This window comes from Coturnix japonica, chromosome 3 (genome assembly GCF_054131305.1).
Source record: "Coturnix japonica strain WE chromosome 3, WE-NBRP24, whole genome shotgun sequence".
NCBI classification, from domain to species: domain Eukaryota; kingdom Metazoa; phylum Chordata; class Aves; order Galliformes; family Phasianidae; genus Coturnix; species Coturnix japonica.
Genome location: NC_140665.1, coordinates 101430622 through 101447161, shown reverse-complemented (window position 1 = coordinate 101447161; position 16540 = coordinate 101430622). Strand labels below are relative to the sequence as shown.

The window sequence follows — 16540 nt, the reverse complement described above, 5'->3', positions numbered from 1 at the left end:
CAAGTTTTATTAAGCTGATAAATTACTGAATAAATACAGATGAACATTCACCAGTTTTTTGGATATTTTGATTCATATAAATACAATCATAAATAGAAGATATAAATAGAAATACAAATGTTTCCCCTTCCCCCCTTCCATCAATAGATAATGGTGATTCCCATGCTGAAATCTATAAATGAACTACAGCAAGAATCGGTATCTCTGGAGTTAATTTACCCAGATTCATATAAGTCACACTGGATAAAAGGTAGGGATTTCTCCTAAGAGGTGTTCATAGGAGACAGTTCTTCCTCCCAGCACTGCATCTGCTGCTGATTCCTCCTAGGACTGGTGCTGGATGACTGGAGCAGCACACGTGCAGCCCACAGTGATGAGCTTCTTCTCCAGGCGGTAGGTGGGCTGGCAGCCCCTCTGCTCCCTCCGGAGGACAAGGATCTCCTGTGTGATGGGGACGGAGTTGAGGCTGCGGTCCTCCTGCCCCAGGGGGTTCAGGCAGCCCAAAAGGCGGCACTCAGCATCAGCTATCACCCGGGGGAAGCGGTTGGGGTCCTCATCGAGCCTGCGGATGGGGACACAAAAGGGTTTCATGTGTGTTATGTTCTGGTGCATATGTCGTGGTAGAATCTTCTTTTTTGCCCCCTGAATCATAGAATGGTTGGGTTGGAAGGGACCCCACCTCCACAATGATACCAGCCCAGGCTGCCCAGGGCCCCATGCAACCTGGCCTTGAACACCTCCAGGGATGGATGGGGCATCCACAGCCTCTCTGGGCAGCTGTTCCAGCACCTCACCACTCTAATAGTAAAGAACATCCCCCTGATATCCAAGCAAAGCACTATATGACACAAAGCCAAAGAACTTCCAAATCCTTAACGTTTCATTAAATGATTTCCTGTAATTGGAATCAATTCTGGGAGACTAATGCTGCCATGTCATTTTGCAGTAGATGAATGGAGTTGGTTGAAATAAATAACTGATGGCCGATGAACCATTTGTGTTTGCTTGTTTTAATTGTCAGCATTCAAGAATTTGTTTCAGTTAGAACAGTGTAAAACTACAATGTACTGACATGCTTCTTTTCCTAAAAGAACTCTTCCTTGACTGATGTGTTCATTAGAAACCAAACAACAATGTCCCTTTGCACTGCAAATACGTTACTAGGAGAAGATTCACCCGACACCAAAATTAATGTGTGCATCAAGAGGAGCTTTCAATATTCACAAGACTCCAGGCATGTACTGACAGTGAGACATTTTTTCACCCCAAAAGTCAACTGTGCATCATGGCCGTCGTGTTTCAAGTAACATCTATGGAGTTACCTGTAATTCCAAGGAGCAAGAGACCGGTTCCTGATGTCATGGATCATCCTGGCGGCAGGATCAGAGCTGCCAATGCGAATGTCAACTTTCACCATCGTAGGGAAGCCAGGATCCTTTTGGTTCAGGCAATCTTCACTAAGCCTCTCCGAGCTGCCATCCTTCCTGGGCCGAGGATGAACTGCCTTCCCACGGGGCAAGCTCCTCACAGCCAGTGCTAAAACCAGCACCAAAAGCAGAGACCTGACCTGGGAGAAGGAAAGGTGTCATTGTCCCTGTTCAGCCATGAGAGAGCACAAGGAACTGTGGCTGGACCACCCATCGATGGACCATGGAACCAGCATCCTGCACTCCTTCACTGCTGTGAAGGGGCAGTGGGCAGCAGATCTTCACACTTGCATTTGGGTGAGATGCATCAGCAGGAAAAAACAGAGTAAGATTTGAACAACACTCAGCACAACGGATGTTGGATTCTGATTCAAATTCTGATTCACAGTTGGCACTGCACCAAGTAGGGCATCCCTCCTATGAGCTGCAGAGCATCCTCCTCCTTCACAGTCAAACATCTATACAAGGTCCATAACAGACGCTCCCTTGCCTCCCAAACCAGGCCAGTCACATCTTGAAGATGCAATGGCTTTCTTTGTCTATTGAGAACCATACCCGCTTCCAAATGCTCAGGACACAAAGTCATATTGCAGTCCTTACACCACATCTAAACACTTACCACTGCAGTATAGCTGGCAAAAGCCATTTCAGCCTCTTCTGCTTTAGGTGAGGGCACGCAGTGATGGAGCACACAGGTTTCCTTTCTCTCAGACCTGCCTTCAGTCTGTGTCTCTCAAAGCCAGCCGTGGTCTCCTATTTATAGTGAAGTTCAACCACTATCAGCCTTCCCATTGCAGCATAAAGATCACTAACCTGACCCAAGGTTAGGAGCTGATATTTCATTTTCTAGCCCACTTCCTTCCGTCTACCGAAGAAATGGGAGGGCAGATGTGTCATCAGAATCCCAAATCAACCAATATGGTATATTTAGGCAGACAAGTGATACGAGTAGAAAAAGAGGAAAAGAAAAACCTGTTCACACAGCTTTTTTTTCCCCTCTTCCTTCCCTGCTTTCTAATATTAATGTTCTCTCACCACAAACGTGTACGCATGTCACAATGGCTTGAGTTGGAAGAAACCCTTCAAGGCCATCTGTCCCACTCCTTGCACTGAACAGGGACACCCACAGCTCCATCAGTGCTCAGAGCCCATCCAGCCTGACCTTGGCTGTCTGCAGGGATCACTGACAGCCCCCCAGTCCCTCCAGACACCCAATGATTCTTCCTCACCGATCCATTTTGATCCTTTTCTTTCCCCATCTTTGCTCTTACCCAAGTCATCCCATAGTTAAGTCTTGCCCAGTGCCAAGGCGTTCTTCTCAGGGTATCACAGTGACCCCCATGCCCTGCAGCCCCAATGCCATGCAAGGGAAACCCTCCCCCAGTTGACTCTGGACCTCACACCCAGACCTGGGCTGACCACCCTTCTGTGCCAAATGGAGGAGCTGGGTTTGGGGCCCTGTTGGCACTGCACTGTTGGAGTTTCTCTACCTGACACCACTCCATCATGCTTGTAGAGGATAACAGCTTTTGGATAACAGGATTTTGGAACAGAAGCTATTTTTGTTGCCAAAGGAGTCCATGGACATAGTCTGATGATGGTCCCCATGCAGGAACAACCTGGGAGAAGCCTCTTCTGCAGCCAAGCTGAAAGAAGAGGATGGAAGAACAGGACTCATCACTCAGGTTTGTCTTCAACCATGAAGGTCAATGAGGCTGGTGGCACTGTCAAGCCACAAGGAGCTAACCCCGCTCCTTGCTCTGCCATCTCTGTTTATGTGACTGGCAGAAACCTTCATTGCCCAACACATTATGTCATTTCAAGATGTTGTAACCATTTTTTGTGGTCTGATCTGCCGGCGGTTCAGAAACCAGCAACTCATCTCCCAGAAGCTGTTTGTATTTCAGGTTAAGTTCACGTCAGGTAACATCCATTTCATGACACACGTTCCCATTCTGACTGTTCTTACCCATATATTCATAAACACCTCTACTAAGACATGGAGTGTGGAAGACCAAAAGGTGGTAAAGTTACCAAAAACCCATTTATATCGCCCAGAAAGGAATCTTCGCTTTTTCCCCTTGCTGTCAGCTTTGCTGTGGAAGGAAAAGGGCACTGCCATCATGCAGGTATGGGGTTAAGTGGAAATTGCCACACGCAATGAAGCGGTGACATTATCACGCCAACTGCTGGGTTATTAGCCCTGACCACCACTTTCCACTCACATCTCCTGCCTTCAGCAGCTTACACCTTCAGCGAGCATTCCTTCCTTGATCAGAAATTTCCTATGACTGAAGTTACCTTCAGCTGAAGCTCAAAGAAATTTGGGTCAAAAAAAGGTCACTTAACATGGATCGCTACAAAGGAGGAAAGAAATGACCTCAAAACCACTACCACCAAAAACCTCCTATTTGTTCCTGTGTTTTAAGGGCTTGGGGCAGGGATAGGGATGGAGACTCGGAAATCAGAGATTCGTTTCATTGCACGTCCAATAGATTTTCTACACTTGATATATGCTTAAAAAAAATAAGAGTTTGCACAGTAGGATTAATTACACACTTTGGTGAAGGTTTTACTGGCATTGGTGGGGCTTCAGCCATGCAAATTGGTTGTTTATAGAGCGCATTTGGATCTTAGAATCATAGAATGGCCTGGGTTGAAAAGGACCACAATGACCATCTGGTTCCAACCCCCTGCTGTGTGCAGGGTCACCAACCAGCAGCCCAGGCTGCCCAGAGCCACATCCAGCCCGGCCTTGAATGCCTGCAGGGATGGGGCATCCACAGCCTCCTTGGGCAACCTGTGCCAGTGCGTCGCCATCCTCTGGGTTAAAAACTTCATCCTCAGATCCAACCTAAACTTCCCGTCTCAGTTTAAAACCATTCCTCCTTGGGACTGAAATGGTATCATCTACATGTAGATCCCAGCACTGAATATCTCAGAACTGAGCACTGCAGGGCGGCTGGAGCACAAGCACCTCCAACTCACGCTCCTGCCTTTCTGGCAACCCCAGGTTTTCCCCTTTGCTACGTGCCACACCATAAGTCACCTACCTCCTGCTTTCAAAGCTGATGCTACACACCCATGCTTGCCCTGGTTGGGTTTGCTGACATTGTATGACCAAACTGCTGACCACAGCCTACAGATCTGAACTGGAAAGAGCCAATTTTGAGAGGAAACGTGGTTGGCCAAGCGTGCCGCAGATGCTGGCAGCAAAAACCTCAGAATGGGGCCATTAGACAACATCCTGCTCCAACACGGCAGCAGCCACAGCATTGTGTCATCAGAGCCTCGCAGGGAGCAGCAGAACCTTCGCCTTCTGCAAGTGATGGTCAGCCTCACTTTCATGTTACACACTCATCTTGGCTTCACACTTTGGCCAGGGCTGTGGGTTGAGTGAGAGGCAGGGATTCAGTGGTGCTGCTGCTTGGGCGCTCACCCATTCCTTCAGCCAACAAACATTTCTAGCAGCAGTAACCCTGTCAGAAGCCAAGTGGGGGCTCGAAACATTAAGGCACAATAAATAAGACATCAGAGCAGTACCTGGTTGCATGACTTGGTAATGCGGTTGATGCCCCATCCACGGAGATTTCCAAGGCCGGGCTGGACCAGGCCCTGGGCAAACTGATGTAGCTGTGGTGTCCCTGTTCATTGCACGCAATGACTAAATTGCCTTCAGATGTCCCTTCCAACTCCAAGGATTCTATGACCCAACACTGCATTTGTGTCTGTGGGGCAGGATACAGCCCTGCTGACATCACACATGAGCTGCCTGATGCTAGGAAACCCACATTCTGCACTGGGTTACAAACCCCAAAGCATGGACCAGGACCAGCACTGAGTCTCCCACCCTCACTCATCTTATCCATTGTGGATGAGAGCAGGAAAAGTGTTCGGTCCAAAGCTCAAGAAGAGGCTATAGGCAGTGGGTGAGACCAGGTGTGCTGGTTGTTCAAGTCGGACTCGCTGGCCCCAAGACCTCATTACTGTTACCTGTGATCCTGAATCGTGTTAGAAGCATGATGCTCCTCTACATATCGCATAGTCCCCATTTAAGGGAAGCTGAAAGTGATCCTTTCACCTATTTAGCAGAACTACTCTAAGAAGGTCAGGTGCTGTTCGTGGTCCTGATGACACAATCTGCCTGGTAGCCTGTTTCTCTCCCCCAGAGAGAAGTTCCAATCAGCACATCATCAAGGGCCACCCTGGGGAAAGCCCTGCAACCCTCTCAACTCACATTCAGGCTCTTAGATAATGTAGGTCACTCTGCCTACAAACACACACTGATGCCTTGTAGGTCTTCTGTAAGTCAGACCCCAAAGATAACACGTGGCATCTTGGAATGACATCACATTGCCAAAGTACAGGTGATGAGACAAGAGGGTTACAGGAACGTGGTGGACTTTTGCACCCTGTGCACTGTTTCCTATGTACTGTAGGAAACTGGGCTGAAAGGGGTCATGAAAATGAGCTTCATGCACCTGCCACCTCTTGCTCAGCCCCAGCATAGCAGCACCTCTACCTGAAGCAGTGCTCATCTGACAGTCCTCAGTATCTTCCCCCATGTTGAATGTTGGTTAGAGCCAAGACCTTGACTCGAGTTTCCCCTTTAGGCTGTGGGAGAGTCCAATGAAGCGATTTCTCTACCTCGGAGCTCCCCCTGGTGACTTACAATGGGGGATGCACTATTAGCAGAGAACCAGCAGTAAGGATGGGAAATACGGGCTGCCCATCCAACCTGGCCTTGAACACCTCCAGAGACAGGGCATGCATATGCTAAGCAGGAACAGCTTAGGTCCAAGTCAGCACTAAGTCACAGGAGCAACAGTATCAAATGGTATCAAAAAAAGACGCATTTTATTACGTAAGATAATATTGATGGTGTCACTGACACAAATAAGGGTACTTGAGTGGCACAAGGACAACGGAAAGAGCCTGTGCTGCTCAGGGCCTTCTCCAAAGCTTAAACTCAAATTCACCAAAATAAAAACCCATAAAATAATGGAATTTTAACATCCCAAGACTTCACCAGCTCTGGCTGCAGGTTAACCCGTGATTTCAGCTTGCTTTGAAAACCCTTCCAGGCCCTGGGAGCATGTTGGTGTCTAGGAAAACAACACCAACTTCCCCCATCTCCTCCTTTTTATCCTCCCTACATTTGCTTCTTACTAGCACTGCTATTGAATGCTTAAACCCATGTTTTTGTTTTAATTAAACAGTAAGAAAAGCTGGGAGGGGAAGAGACTCCTCCCAGCCTGGGAAGCACCCATATGGGGAGAAAAAGATTTACATGGGCAAAAGCCTGCCATTGGGAGCCCTGCTGTATGAAAACCAACCAGCTTTGAGTAAAACCAACCTGAGCTAGCACATAACCCAGGTCAAAGCTAAAAACACATTAAGCATAACAGTAACTTGCATATAAATTCTTCCTTTTGGCTACTTGCAGAACCAAATTCTTCCTTTTGGCAGAACCAAACTTCTTCCCAAATACTCCAGTTCAGAGGTGGCAAGTGAAAGAGCTTCCACTTTTCCTGGCTCCCTTGGTGCCAGCAATGCACAGCCAGTAAAGTGCTTCCCAAAGCTCAGCTCAGCCAGACGAAGCATTCAGGAGAGAGGTGATAACAAAGAGTTTACAGACTGAAAGTCCCATGAGAAATTGGGTTCTTCCTCCTGGAGGCTCAGATTAGGAAGATTATGTCATCAGACACCATGATCTGGTTGTCATCTTGCATGTGGGCCAGTGCCACCTTTACTTCGGCAGTCGAGAAGGGCTCAGGGTTGTCGCGGTTGATGGACTCCATCACAGTCTTCAGGCCCACGGATTGAGCATGAGAAGACTTGAAGACTTCCAGCAAGGCAGCCTTGAATGCTTTCAACCTGTATGAGAAGTCACCTCCATTAGAGGCCAAGCTCAAGACCTTTCCCTCTCCCTTCTTAGCTAAGGACATCTCAGCCAACCCACCAGCTCCATCTATGCCCCTATCTGCATCCATCTCCAGCACCTCCTGCTGGCTGCAGTCATTATTGGAAACACAGCCTGAGTCCAAGCAGCCCCCACACAGACCCAGGTGAGGACAAACATCCTCCTGCTGCTTCTCCAGCCCTGACTCACCGTGGGTCAGCCAACTCCGGCTTCTTTGCTTCACCAGTGGCCGAGGCTTCAGGTGTCTTGGGAGTGTGTGCCTGGACTGGAAGAGGAAGAAAAGTTGCTTCAGCCTGTTTCCTCAAATAGCCAGAGAGCACATGCAAAAGCAAGTGGACTCTTTGGATGAGGTGAGTGATGCCACTGAAAGCCCTGACTCACCCTCTGGCATCTCCTGCTCGGCATCACTGAAGTCATAGGGGTCGTAGGACTCCTCCTCACCCTCTGTGCGTGCCTTCTTCCTCCTGAGTGGGAGAAGAGGAGGTCAGCCTCAAAGGACAGACCTCAGGAGACACCCCCAGGGCTTCTGGAAGCATCTGGCCAGGACAAGACAGGGCAGCTGTAGCTTGTGGGTAAACTTAGACCTCATCCACAAACCCTGAAATTTGGGAGCTTTTCCCAGAGGCTCCAGTATTACAAGTGTCACCCAAAAGACCCACAGGATTTAACACAGCTATCTCCCCAAGGCCTGCCATGACTACCTTTGCTTCCTGCCCTCCTTCTGAGGCTGCGTCTCCTCCTCCTCCTTCTCGGTCTCTGAGTCATCCTCCGCCTGCTTTTTGCGCTTCTTCTCCTTTTCCAGCACCTGCATAAGACATTGCATTTAAGGCCAGGCTGGATGTGGCTCTGGGCAGCCTGGTCTGATGCCTGGCAACCCTGCACATAGCAGGGGGTTGAATGGGACCTTTCTCCCACCTTTTTGAAGTAGGCAAACTGCACCAGCTCCAAAGCTGCCTCCGCATCCTGCAGATCAATTGTCTTGTTCATCCTGGCCTTAGCATGGGCCGTGGAGAGGCGGATCAGTGTCTCCAGGGTACGGGCTGTGACAGGGGAAGTCTGGAGGGCAGAAAGATGGTGGTGAGACACTGGAGCTCACGAGACCATGCTGGACCCCCACTGTAGCATTAACACCAGCATCTGGTTCACCCTTGTTTGTAACACTGAGAGCTCATATCCACAGCTCCCCTTCCAACCTCAACCACTCTGTGACTGAGGGAGGAAAACACCTGTAATGTGAAAGAGAAGCATGTGCCTCAGTTTCCTTCCTGGTGTGATCAGAGGGAAGAGGGAGCTCACCCTGGCAATGTCTGAGTTCATCTGGTTCTGGCTGCGCAGGCGTGAGTACTCCTCTGCTATGTAATCTGCTGACTCCTGGGTCAAGACAGGCTTGATCATTTTTGCCACGTGGATGTACTTCCTCATGAACTCCATGCTGACGATCTTCTCCCTGCAGGGGATGCACACATGCCCATGTTCTTGATGGGAACATCAAGGGGATAAGCAGAGGGCACGTACAGGCTGCACCCAGGGAGAGTGCTATTCTTAGGAGCATCCAGTTACAATGCAGAGCTGTGCTCAAGATGTTCTCCCATCTGCCTGGCATTTGAGAACAGCGTATCCAAAGCAGGCCCCCTTTGCATCCCACCCACACACCTTGCTGGACAATCTACAGCATCACTGTCCCCAGAAATGAGCCAACACCCTGCTGCTCCAACCAAACCAAGAGTATTTTAACATCAGCTCATCACCATCAAAACCCCCGGAGAGCTTCACGGCACAAGGACAGGAGACTCACTTGCGTCGGTTGGGCCCATGCAGAAGGTCATCGTGTTTCTCATACACTTGGAGCTCCTGTTCCTCCTCCTGTGCGAAATCAGGGTCATCCGTAGCCAGCATCTCCACGGCGCTGCCCAGGGGCATGGCTGGAGAGGGAAGGGTTGCCAAGAACAGGATTTTAGCTTCTCACAGCCACCTACTGGCAGCACTCAGCAAAGCCACGGACAACTGAACCCAAACAGCTGCTAACAAGCGACAACCTGGAAGCCTGGGGTTGTGTCACAGTGTCACCGTGCAAGAAGCCCACCCCCATCTACTACCCCATCACCTCAACCACAGCTACCCAGGACAGATGGGCACCAGCTACAGAGGAAAGATGGACACTGCTTCAAGGTCACAGCTCAGCAGTGAGGACAAGGGAATTACAGAATCACAGAATGGCCTCGGTTAAAAAGGACCATAATGATCACCTTGTTTCAACCCCACCTGCCATAGGGTCCAGGCCAAGGACTTTACCCTTGCTTGAAGGGAAAGGGAAGCAACAACAGCCAAAGAAAACCTGTAACTCCTAGGCTTTATATACAGCAAGAACAGCTCACCATCCCCATCCTGCTCATTGGGGTTGCGGTAGCGGTGCATTCGCAGGACGTGATCTGAGATCTCCCTGTCCTGCTCAGCATCCATCTGGTCCAGCATGATGAAGAGCAGGTCAAAGCGGGAGAGCAAGGAGTCCTGCAGGCCAATGTTCTCCATGGGAGTCTTGTACTGGTCATACTACAAGAGGTTGAAGAAGGGGATTACAAGAGAATCTCATGGGTCACTGCTGTCTGCTAGGGAGGGTGGAAAGACCCTCTCAAGCCAGGCCTTCAAGGTAGATGCACAGACAGCTGAACATCAAAGACACCATGCCAAACACAGCCTGCTCAAGGAGTAAAGCCTCTTTACTCCACTCAGGAAGATAAGCGTAGCTCTCATTTGCAAGTATGCAATTTTATCTTATTTTATGCCCCATCCTTGGGGGTGTTCAAGGCCATGTGGACAGGGCCCCCACAACCTCCACGATACCCATGAGGAGCAGCAGTAGCCAAGCAAACCAAGTCTTTCAGCACCTCAGTTCCACTAAGAAGCAAGTCTGGGAGATCATTTGGATTTTATCTTCATCAAGGACAGCTCCTAGCAGCCCCCATATGGGGGGAAGCAGCAGAAACCAGCACTCACCCGGCCATAGACGGGGTTGGCAGCTGCCAGGACGCTGCAGCGAGAGTTGAGGCGAGCGTGGATGCCAGCCTTGGCGATGGTGACACGGCCCTGCTCCATCACCTCGTGGATGGCCGTGCGGTCAATGTCAGACATCTTGTCAAACTCATCGATGCACACCACACCCCTGTCAGCCAACACCATGGCCCCTGCTTCCAGATGCCGTTCACCTGGGATGGGAGGGCAGAGAAAAGAAGGTCAGTGTTGTTCTGCAGCGCTGGGTGTCTCCTACTGTCTCATTCCACTGCAGCAGCATCCCTGTGAGGAGGATCATCAGCCTCAGGGACATCCACTTTAGGAGGAAGTTTTTCACCCAGAGGGTGGTGATGCACTGGAACAGGTTGCCCAAGGAGGCTGTGGATGCCCCATCCCTGCAGGCATTCAAGGCCAGGCTGGATGTGGCTCTGGGCAGCCTGGGCTGCTGGTTGGTGACCCTGCACACAGCAGGGGGTTGGAACTGGATGAGCACTGTGGGCCTTTGCAACCCAGGCCATTCTGTGATTCATTCTATGATTCTATGATCTCCCACCCAATGTAATGGCAGGAGAACACTGAAGAAGAAATGACATGTAATTGTAATTGCCTCTACAAGAAGGACAAACAGGCCTGGACCTTGCAGAGTCCATCCCAAGGATTAACTACCATCCCTCCACCAGCTCCCACTGGGAACCAGAACATTCCTTACCAGTTTCTTGGTCAGTGGTGACAGCAGCAGTCAGACCAACACCAGAGGAGCCCCTGCCAGTAGTGCCAATAGCACGGGGAGCAGTGCTCAGCACATAGCGCAGCAGCTGGGATTTGGCAACAGAAGGGTCACCTGGAAGAGAGAAGAATATGTTTAGCAAACACCGTGTCAGCAGGGAAATGAATACACGTGACAAAGAATTGGGTCGTTCATTCTTCAGAGCAGAAGGTGAGTGGATCACGTTCTCCATCATCCTGATGGGGAGAAGATGGAGCCAGGGTTTTAAGATACATATAGTGACAGGAGAAGAGGTGACATGGATCATGGGAAGTTCTGTTTGAACAGCCTCATCTCACTCCCACAGCATCAGCCTCAGCTGCCTCTGCTCTGCCTCTCCACACCTATCAGCAAGATGTTGATGTCTCCTCGGATGCGGCTCCCATTCTCCAGGACCTTCTCCACCCCTCCGAGCAGCATGCACAGAATGGCCTTCTTGATGAACTCGTGCCCGTGGATGCTGGGTGCCAGGGACCTCGCCAGCTGGTTAAAGATATCCTAAGGCAGAAGAGGCAAAGCACAGCCTGTAAGTGGACCGAAGAACAAGTTCACAAGCCCATTACAGCACCAGAAAAGGAACTTATTCCTATCACAGAACTACACTGACAGAGGTTATTTAGATGGGAGAATACTGTTGGAATATTCTTTCCATGGGGGCTCTGAAGTCCTAGACCACCTCGCAAGCACTGGAAGCAGCAACCCCCACAAGAACAAAGATCTGAACACAGGACCAGGCTGGGGGGCAGGCCCCCATTCCCTCCCCCAACCAAAAGAACTGGCATTTTGCTTTGTTTCCTTTCAGAAATCCAGGCTGTCATCTAATTCCGTTCTTAGGTTTGAGGAGGAAAAGTAGAACGTTGCAGAGGAGCTTCTCTAACAACCAGCGAGCAGTCAGGGCACACACAGCCCAGACAGAGCTCCATTTCAACAGCACAACAGAGCAGAGCCATCAGAAACTCTGCTACAGCTACATGTAATGCATTTGTATAAATATATATACATATATCATAGAAATTGACAAAAAGCTACGTAGAAAATGCAGGGAAAGCAAGTGGAAAATCATGGAAGGCGAGCTTAGAAATAAGACCTACATAAATACCTTGGAGCGATTCTTACTGAACCTCTTGATCTTGGCCACGTCAGTCGCAGAGTAAAGAGGCCGAGCATCTTTGCTCATCTGCTTAATATGGCAGGCAATGAGGATAGTCCTGGAAAAGCGACACAGCTGCAATGATGTTTGTGAAGCTCAAAGAGCTTTCAGGGTCATCATAACAACAGCAGAAGTTTCATAGAACCATAGAACAGTTTGTGTTGGAAGGGATCTTTAAGATCACCCAGTTTCAACCTCCTGCTATATGCAGGGGCACCTCCCTTGAGACCAGGTTGCTCACAGCCCCATCCAACCTGCCCTATGTTTCATCTTAGAGGGATGGGACCCTGCTAAAAAGGAGTGGCAGGGCTGATGTTGTCCTTCAGGCCAACAGAAGGCTCACCTGAACGTCCCTGATGTGTAACCTCCTTTCTTTCCCGGCAGGCAACGATAAGTCCCAACCACTTGAATGCGATCTCCAGGCTTCACTTTGTCCACCAGATCATCATCAAGAATGACATCCACCGAGCGTGGCAGCTGCCCTGCTGGTGCCTTCTCAGGCATCTCCTGGATGGAGATGGTCTGATGGTCCTTGTAGACTGAGAGGCCAAACTCTGTCTCCAGGGGGTTATTCTCCTCATCCTTAAGGAAGAAGGCACAGCAATAAAGAGATTAGCAGCACTGGGAAGAGAGCATCACCCAACACACACATGAGCACTGCAAAGGGCTGCTTTACCAGGACTACCAGATCCTGCAGTTCACCAGCAATACAGCTCCCCCTGATCTAATGCTGCCAGCATTAAGCACTGCCACATTAGAACCCTCCAAGCACTGCTCCCAATGCAGGCAGGCCATGCAAAAGAATGCATGTTCAACAGACATAGCTTAGGTCAAGCTTCCTCCATTCCCAAGCACAGGGCAATCCCTGCACACAATGGTCCACATACCCTCCAGACAGCAACCATGGGATGCTAGAATGGTTTGCATTGGAAGAAACCCTAAAGACAATCTAGTTTCAATTCCCTTGCCACATACAAGCATGCCAACCACCAGCTGATCATGTTGCCTGCTGAGCCAGCATATTCTCCCCAGAGGAACATGCAGATATTCCCCATATGAGGCCGCTTCACCTCACCTTTGTAGGGTAAACAGAGCTGGAAGGGAAAGCATCCAGGGATGTCAAGTCTGTGTATCGGCGCTCAATAGTCTTCTTGGTAGCTGGGCAATAATGGACGCTCCGGACAACCTTGGGACGAATCAGAGAGCCTGGGTTTGGAAGAAAGAAGAGTTAGGGGCAGAAAAGTCCCACTTGTTTGTCACCATGAAACTCCAAAAAGATATCCACTATATGCACAGGAAAAAAGTGCTGATAACCAGAGTGCCAAGGACTGTGCAGCTCCCAACATTCAAGTCCACTGTTACCATCACTCCACTTGTCCTCCCATTGGTTCTGGAGGACTCCTGCTGTACCAAACACCCCGACCCTCTGCTCCTCACACCACCCAGCACCCCAACCTGCCCCCAGGCTCACACTTTGTCACGATGCCCTCCACACAAACGATGCAGCTCAGGAAGCAGGCGGTCAGCGTTCGTGGTGAGACGTGCTTGGAACCAAAGCTGCCCTCCAGCCCAATGTAAAAGTCTTCGTACTGCTTGGCATAGGTGGCATCAACAGAGGCAACAAAGTCCTTCAGAGCACGCTGGAAGGCGATGAGCTCCTCAAAGGCATTGCTCAAAAGCCTGCAATAGAGGGAGGTGATGGCTGAGAGCTGCATCTTGTTGGCAACCTTGTTTGGCAGCTCTAAGAAATCCCTTCCAGATGCCTCGGTGTGCTCTGAAAGAATACTGAGAATCCCACAGCTCATGGAAACCAAGAGCCTGAAGGTGAACAAACCCAATTACATCTGAAACACCTCACAGGGGATCGTTAAGGTTGGAAACACCTCTACAGTCACCCAGCCCAACCCCCCTGTGCCCACTGTGTCCTTCAGTGCCACATCCCCATGGTGGGGTCACCATCCATGGGGGTGCTCCATAACCACCTCCCTGGGCAGCTGTGCCACTGCATCACTGCTCCTCATGACAAGAGATTGTTCCTAATATCCAACCCAAACCTCCAACTCGCAGCTGTCACATCTCAACTTGTACTTAAACCATTTGCAAGTCTCTTGCAAAAAGACCCCAGAACCCTAAAGCTGAGACACCTCACACCATGCAAACACCCGAATTTTCCTGTAAGGATTCAAACAAACAGGATTTGCTCTATCAATGGGCTGCAAGCTCGTAAGGGCTGGCTGGCACAACAGCCCCCCCCCCCCCTCCCCACGTACCGGCTGGCTCTTTTCTCGTTCCTCCTCCGCAGGTCGTTGATGTTGACCAGGAGGCGATACTGGTTGTCGCTGATCATGTCGCGCACTTTGCCGTGGTAAACTCCTTGATCTTCCTGCACACATAGGTAACAACACAACCCTCAGTTTCACATGAGCCATGCAAAGCCATTTCCGCCCTGGGGAATAAGCAGCCCCAGCGCTATGGCTCCTGTTGGGTGTGGAGGGAAGCGATGGGGGGAAGCGATGACCACCCCCGGTTGTAAGGGGAGGCTGCATCCCGCAATACACGCCTCTGCTCACCTCATCGTCCAGGAAATCCAGGTAATCGCGCTGCGCTTCCCGCAGCTCCGCATCGTCCAGTCCGTCCGCTGGGGCTGCCATGCTGCAGGGAGGGGGTAGTAAACAGGCAAGGACCGGGTTGCTCTTTAAAGGGTCCTATAGATCCTATAGATCCCCAGCAGACCCCAAACGCCGGCCCGGATCACAGCAACCTCCACGCTTCTCTTTGGCGCCAAAACCGAGCGCTTTCCCGCCACGGCGGGGGGAGTTCCGCTCCTCATTGGGCGGCGCCGCCGGGCGTCAGCCAATGGGAGGCAAAGGGGAAGTGGCGGGAGTTGACGCGCAGCAGCGGCAGCCAATGGGAGCGGAGGAGGCGGGGCGGGGGCGGGAATGGAGCGTTTGGGGTCTGGGGTCCCGGCTGAGCTTTGGGTGTCAGCAGCGGGATGAGGATCTAAATTAGTGTATTTATTGCTGATTCCTTATTATCACTGGGGTAACACCCCGTTCCAGGTTCAAGCATCTCCCCTGCCCCCCCCCCCCCCTTGTAGCTGCAGATAGCAAAGCGGAGACTCCCTATGGGGTAACGGATGTCTTTTCTAAGGGGATCTTAGCAAGGAGAACGTAGGTGGCCATATATGCCATCCCATAAACTGGGAAGGAAGTGCTGTGTGTAAATCCAAAGGGAGCCCCAGCCCATAGCGGCGTTGCGGGGTTCGTCCCGCTGAAGATATGGCTGTGAACCAAGGGCAGCAGCACGGTAACGAGAGTTAGGGCTAAAAATAAGCGCCTGTTGTTATTCATGAGCCTGCCCTATAGCAACAGCCTCGGCACGGAGAACGCCGAGTGAATAATTCATTGCTACAGGTCGGGGAAGGCCGAGGATGGAGGCAGCTCTTCCTATGGGGACCCTACAGGGGTAACATTAAATAGGAATCAGACACCTGAATGCATGTAGAGCAAGGGCTGCAGTGTCTTCCTATGGTCCTGCACCCGATGCTCAGCTCCCTCAGTGCCTCCATGATGCTGAGTTGCTCCCTTCTCCTGTCATGCGAAAGCAAAATAAAGCAATGAATAATACTGTGTTTCCAAGGAGGTCTGAATAGCCCAAATATAGATGGCTGGAGGTTTCGCGTTGCTATTTCTGTCTGCTCATCTGTTATCGTGAGTTCTGGTTGTTACTAAAGGCAGTGACAGCTGGTTCCTTTTATTCCTGGTTTTCTCCCCTGCTACGAGCCTGGCTATCACCCATCTGCATACAAAGCACTGCTGATCTGCACCCATTAGGGATGGGATCCCACTTACCATGAGTGACCCCAGCCCTCAGTCACAGGACCCAGCCATAGGATGGCCTGGGTTGGAAAGGACCGCAATCACCATCTGGTTTTAACCCAATGCTATGTGTAGGGTCACCAACCAGCAGCCCAGGGGTGGTGCCCCATCCCTGCACACAGCCAAGGTCAGGCTGGATGGGCTGTGAGCACTGCTGGAGCTGTGGGTGTCCCTGTGCAGTGGGACTGATGGCCTTAAAGGGGCCCTTCCAACACATCCCCCCACCCCTATAATAAGCAGTTCTCATCCATTTTACCCCTGTTTGAGGGGTGGGGGACAGGCAGGGAGAGCCCAACCCGGCCCAGCTGAGTCGGAACCTGTTGGGATCAATCTCCGGAGCAAACACAACCACACCTGGGAGGGAATAAAGCGGGTGATTCATTTCAG

The 16540-nt window shown here is 50.7% G+C and overlaps 2 protein-coding genes across 2 annotated transcripts; both read right to left on the bottom strand.

Annotated features, from left to right (window-relative positions):
- Positions 1-203: 203 nt before the first annotated feature.
- On the bottom strand, positions 204-2204 carry LOC107312330 (interleukin-17F-like). Its single transcript, XM_015859641.3, has 3 exons — positions 2047-2204; positions 1323-1567; positions 204-562 (listed from the first exon to the last, which is right to left on the bottom strand). Exons 1-3 carry the CDS (start codon positions 2071-2073, stop codon positions 325-327), a joined length of 510 nt encoding a protein of 169 aa, XP_015715127.2. The 5' UTR covers positions 2074-2204; the 3' UTR covers positions 204-324.
- A 4071-nt stretch (positions 2205-6275) lies between these two features.
- On the bottom strand, positions 6276-15055 carry MCM3 (minichromosome maintenance complex component 3). The gene is made up of 17 exons (XM_015859861.3): positions 14846-15055; positions 14546-14658; positions 13747-13955; positions 13351-13481; positions 12619-12857; positions 12225-12333; positions 11470-11623; positions 11069-11200; positions 10345-10553; positions 9726-9900; positions 9146-9272; positions 8647-8797; positions 8266-8406; positions 8052-8155; positions 7732-7814; positions 7540-7615; positions 6276-7304 (listed from the first exon to the last, which is right to left on the bottom strand). Exons 1-17 carry the CDS (start codon positions 14924-14926, stop codon positions 7106-7108), a joined length of 2433 nt encoding a protein of 810 aa, XP_015715347.2. The 5' UTR covers positions 14927-15055; the 3' UTR covers positions 6276-7105.
- Between the last annotated feature and the right edge of the window lie 1485 nt (positions 15056-16540).

Bases quoted from the DNA above. Each gene is read 5' to 3' on its own strand.
- MCM3 (XM_015859861.3), bottom strand. From the start codon at position 14,926: ATGGCAGCCCCAGCGGACGGACTGGACGATGCGGAGCTGCGGGAAGCG. The intron at 9,273-9,725 runs GTGAGCTGTTCT...TTCCCTCTCCAG, and splicing joins CAATGAGCAGGATGGGGATG to CCATGCCCCTGGGCAGCGCC. The intron at 8,798-9,145 runs GTGAGTCTCCTG...CATCCCCTGCAG, and splicing joins CATGGGCCCAACCGACGCAA to GGAGAAGATCGTCAGCATGG.
- LOC107312330 (XM_015859641.3), bottom strand. From the start codon at position 2,073: ATGGCTTTTGCCAGCTATACTGCAGTG. The intron at 1,568-2,046 runs GTAAGTGTTTAG...TCCTTCTCCCAG, and splicing joins TTGCCAGCTATACTGCAGTG to GTCAGGTCTCTGCTTTTGGT. The intron at 563-1,322 runs GTAACTCCATAG...CCCCATCCGCAG, and splicing joins CTTGCTCCTTGGAATTACAG to GCTCGATGAGGACCCCAACC.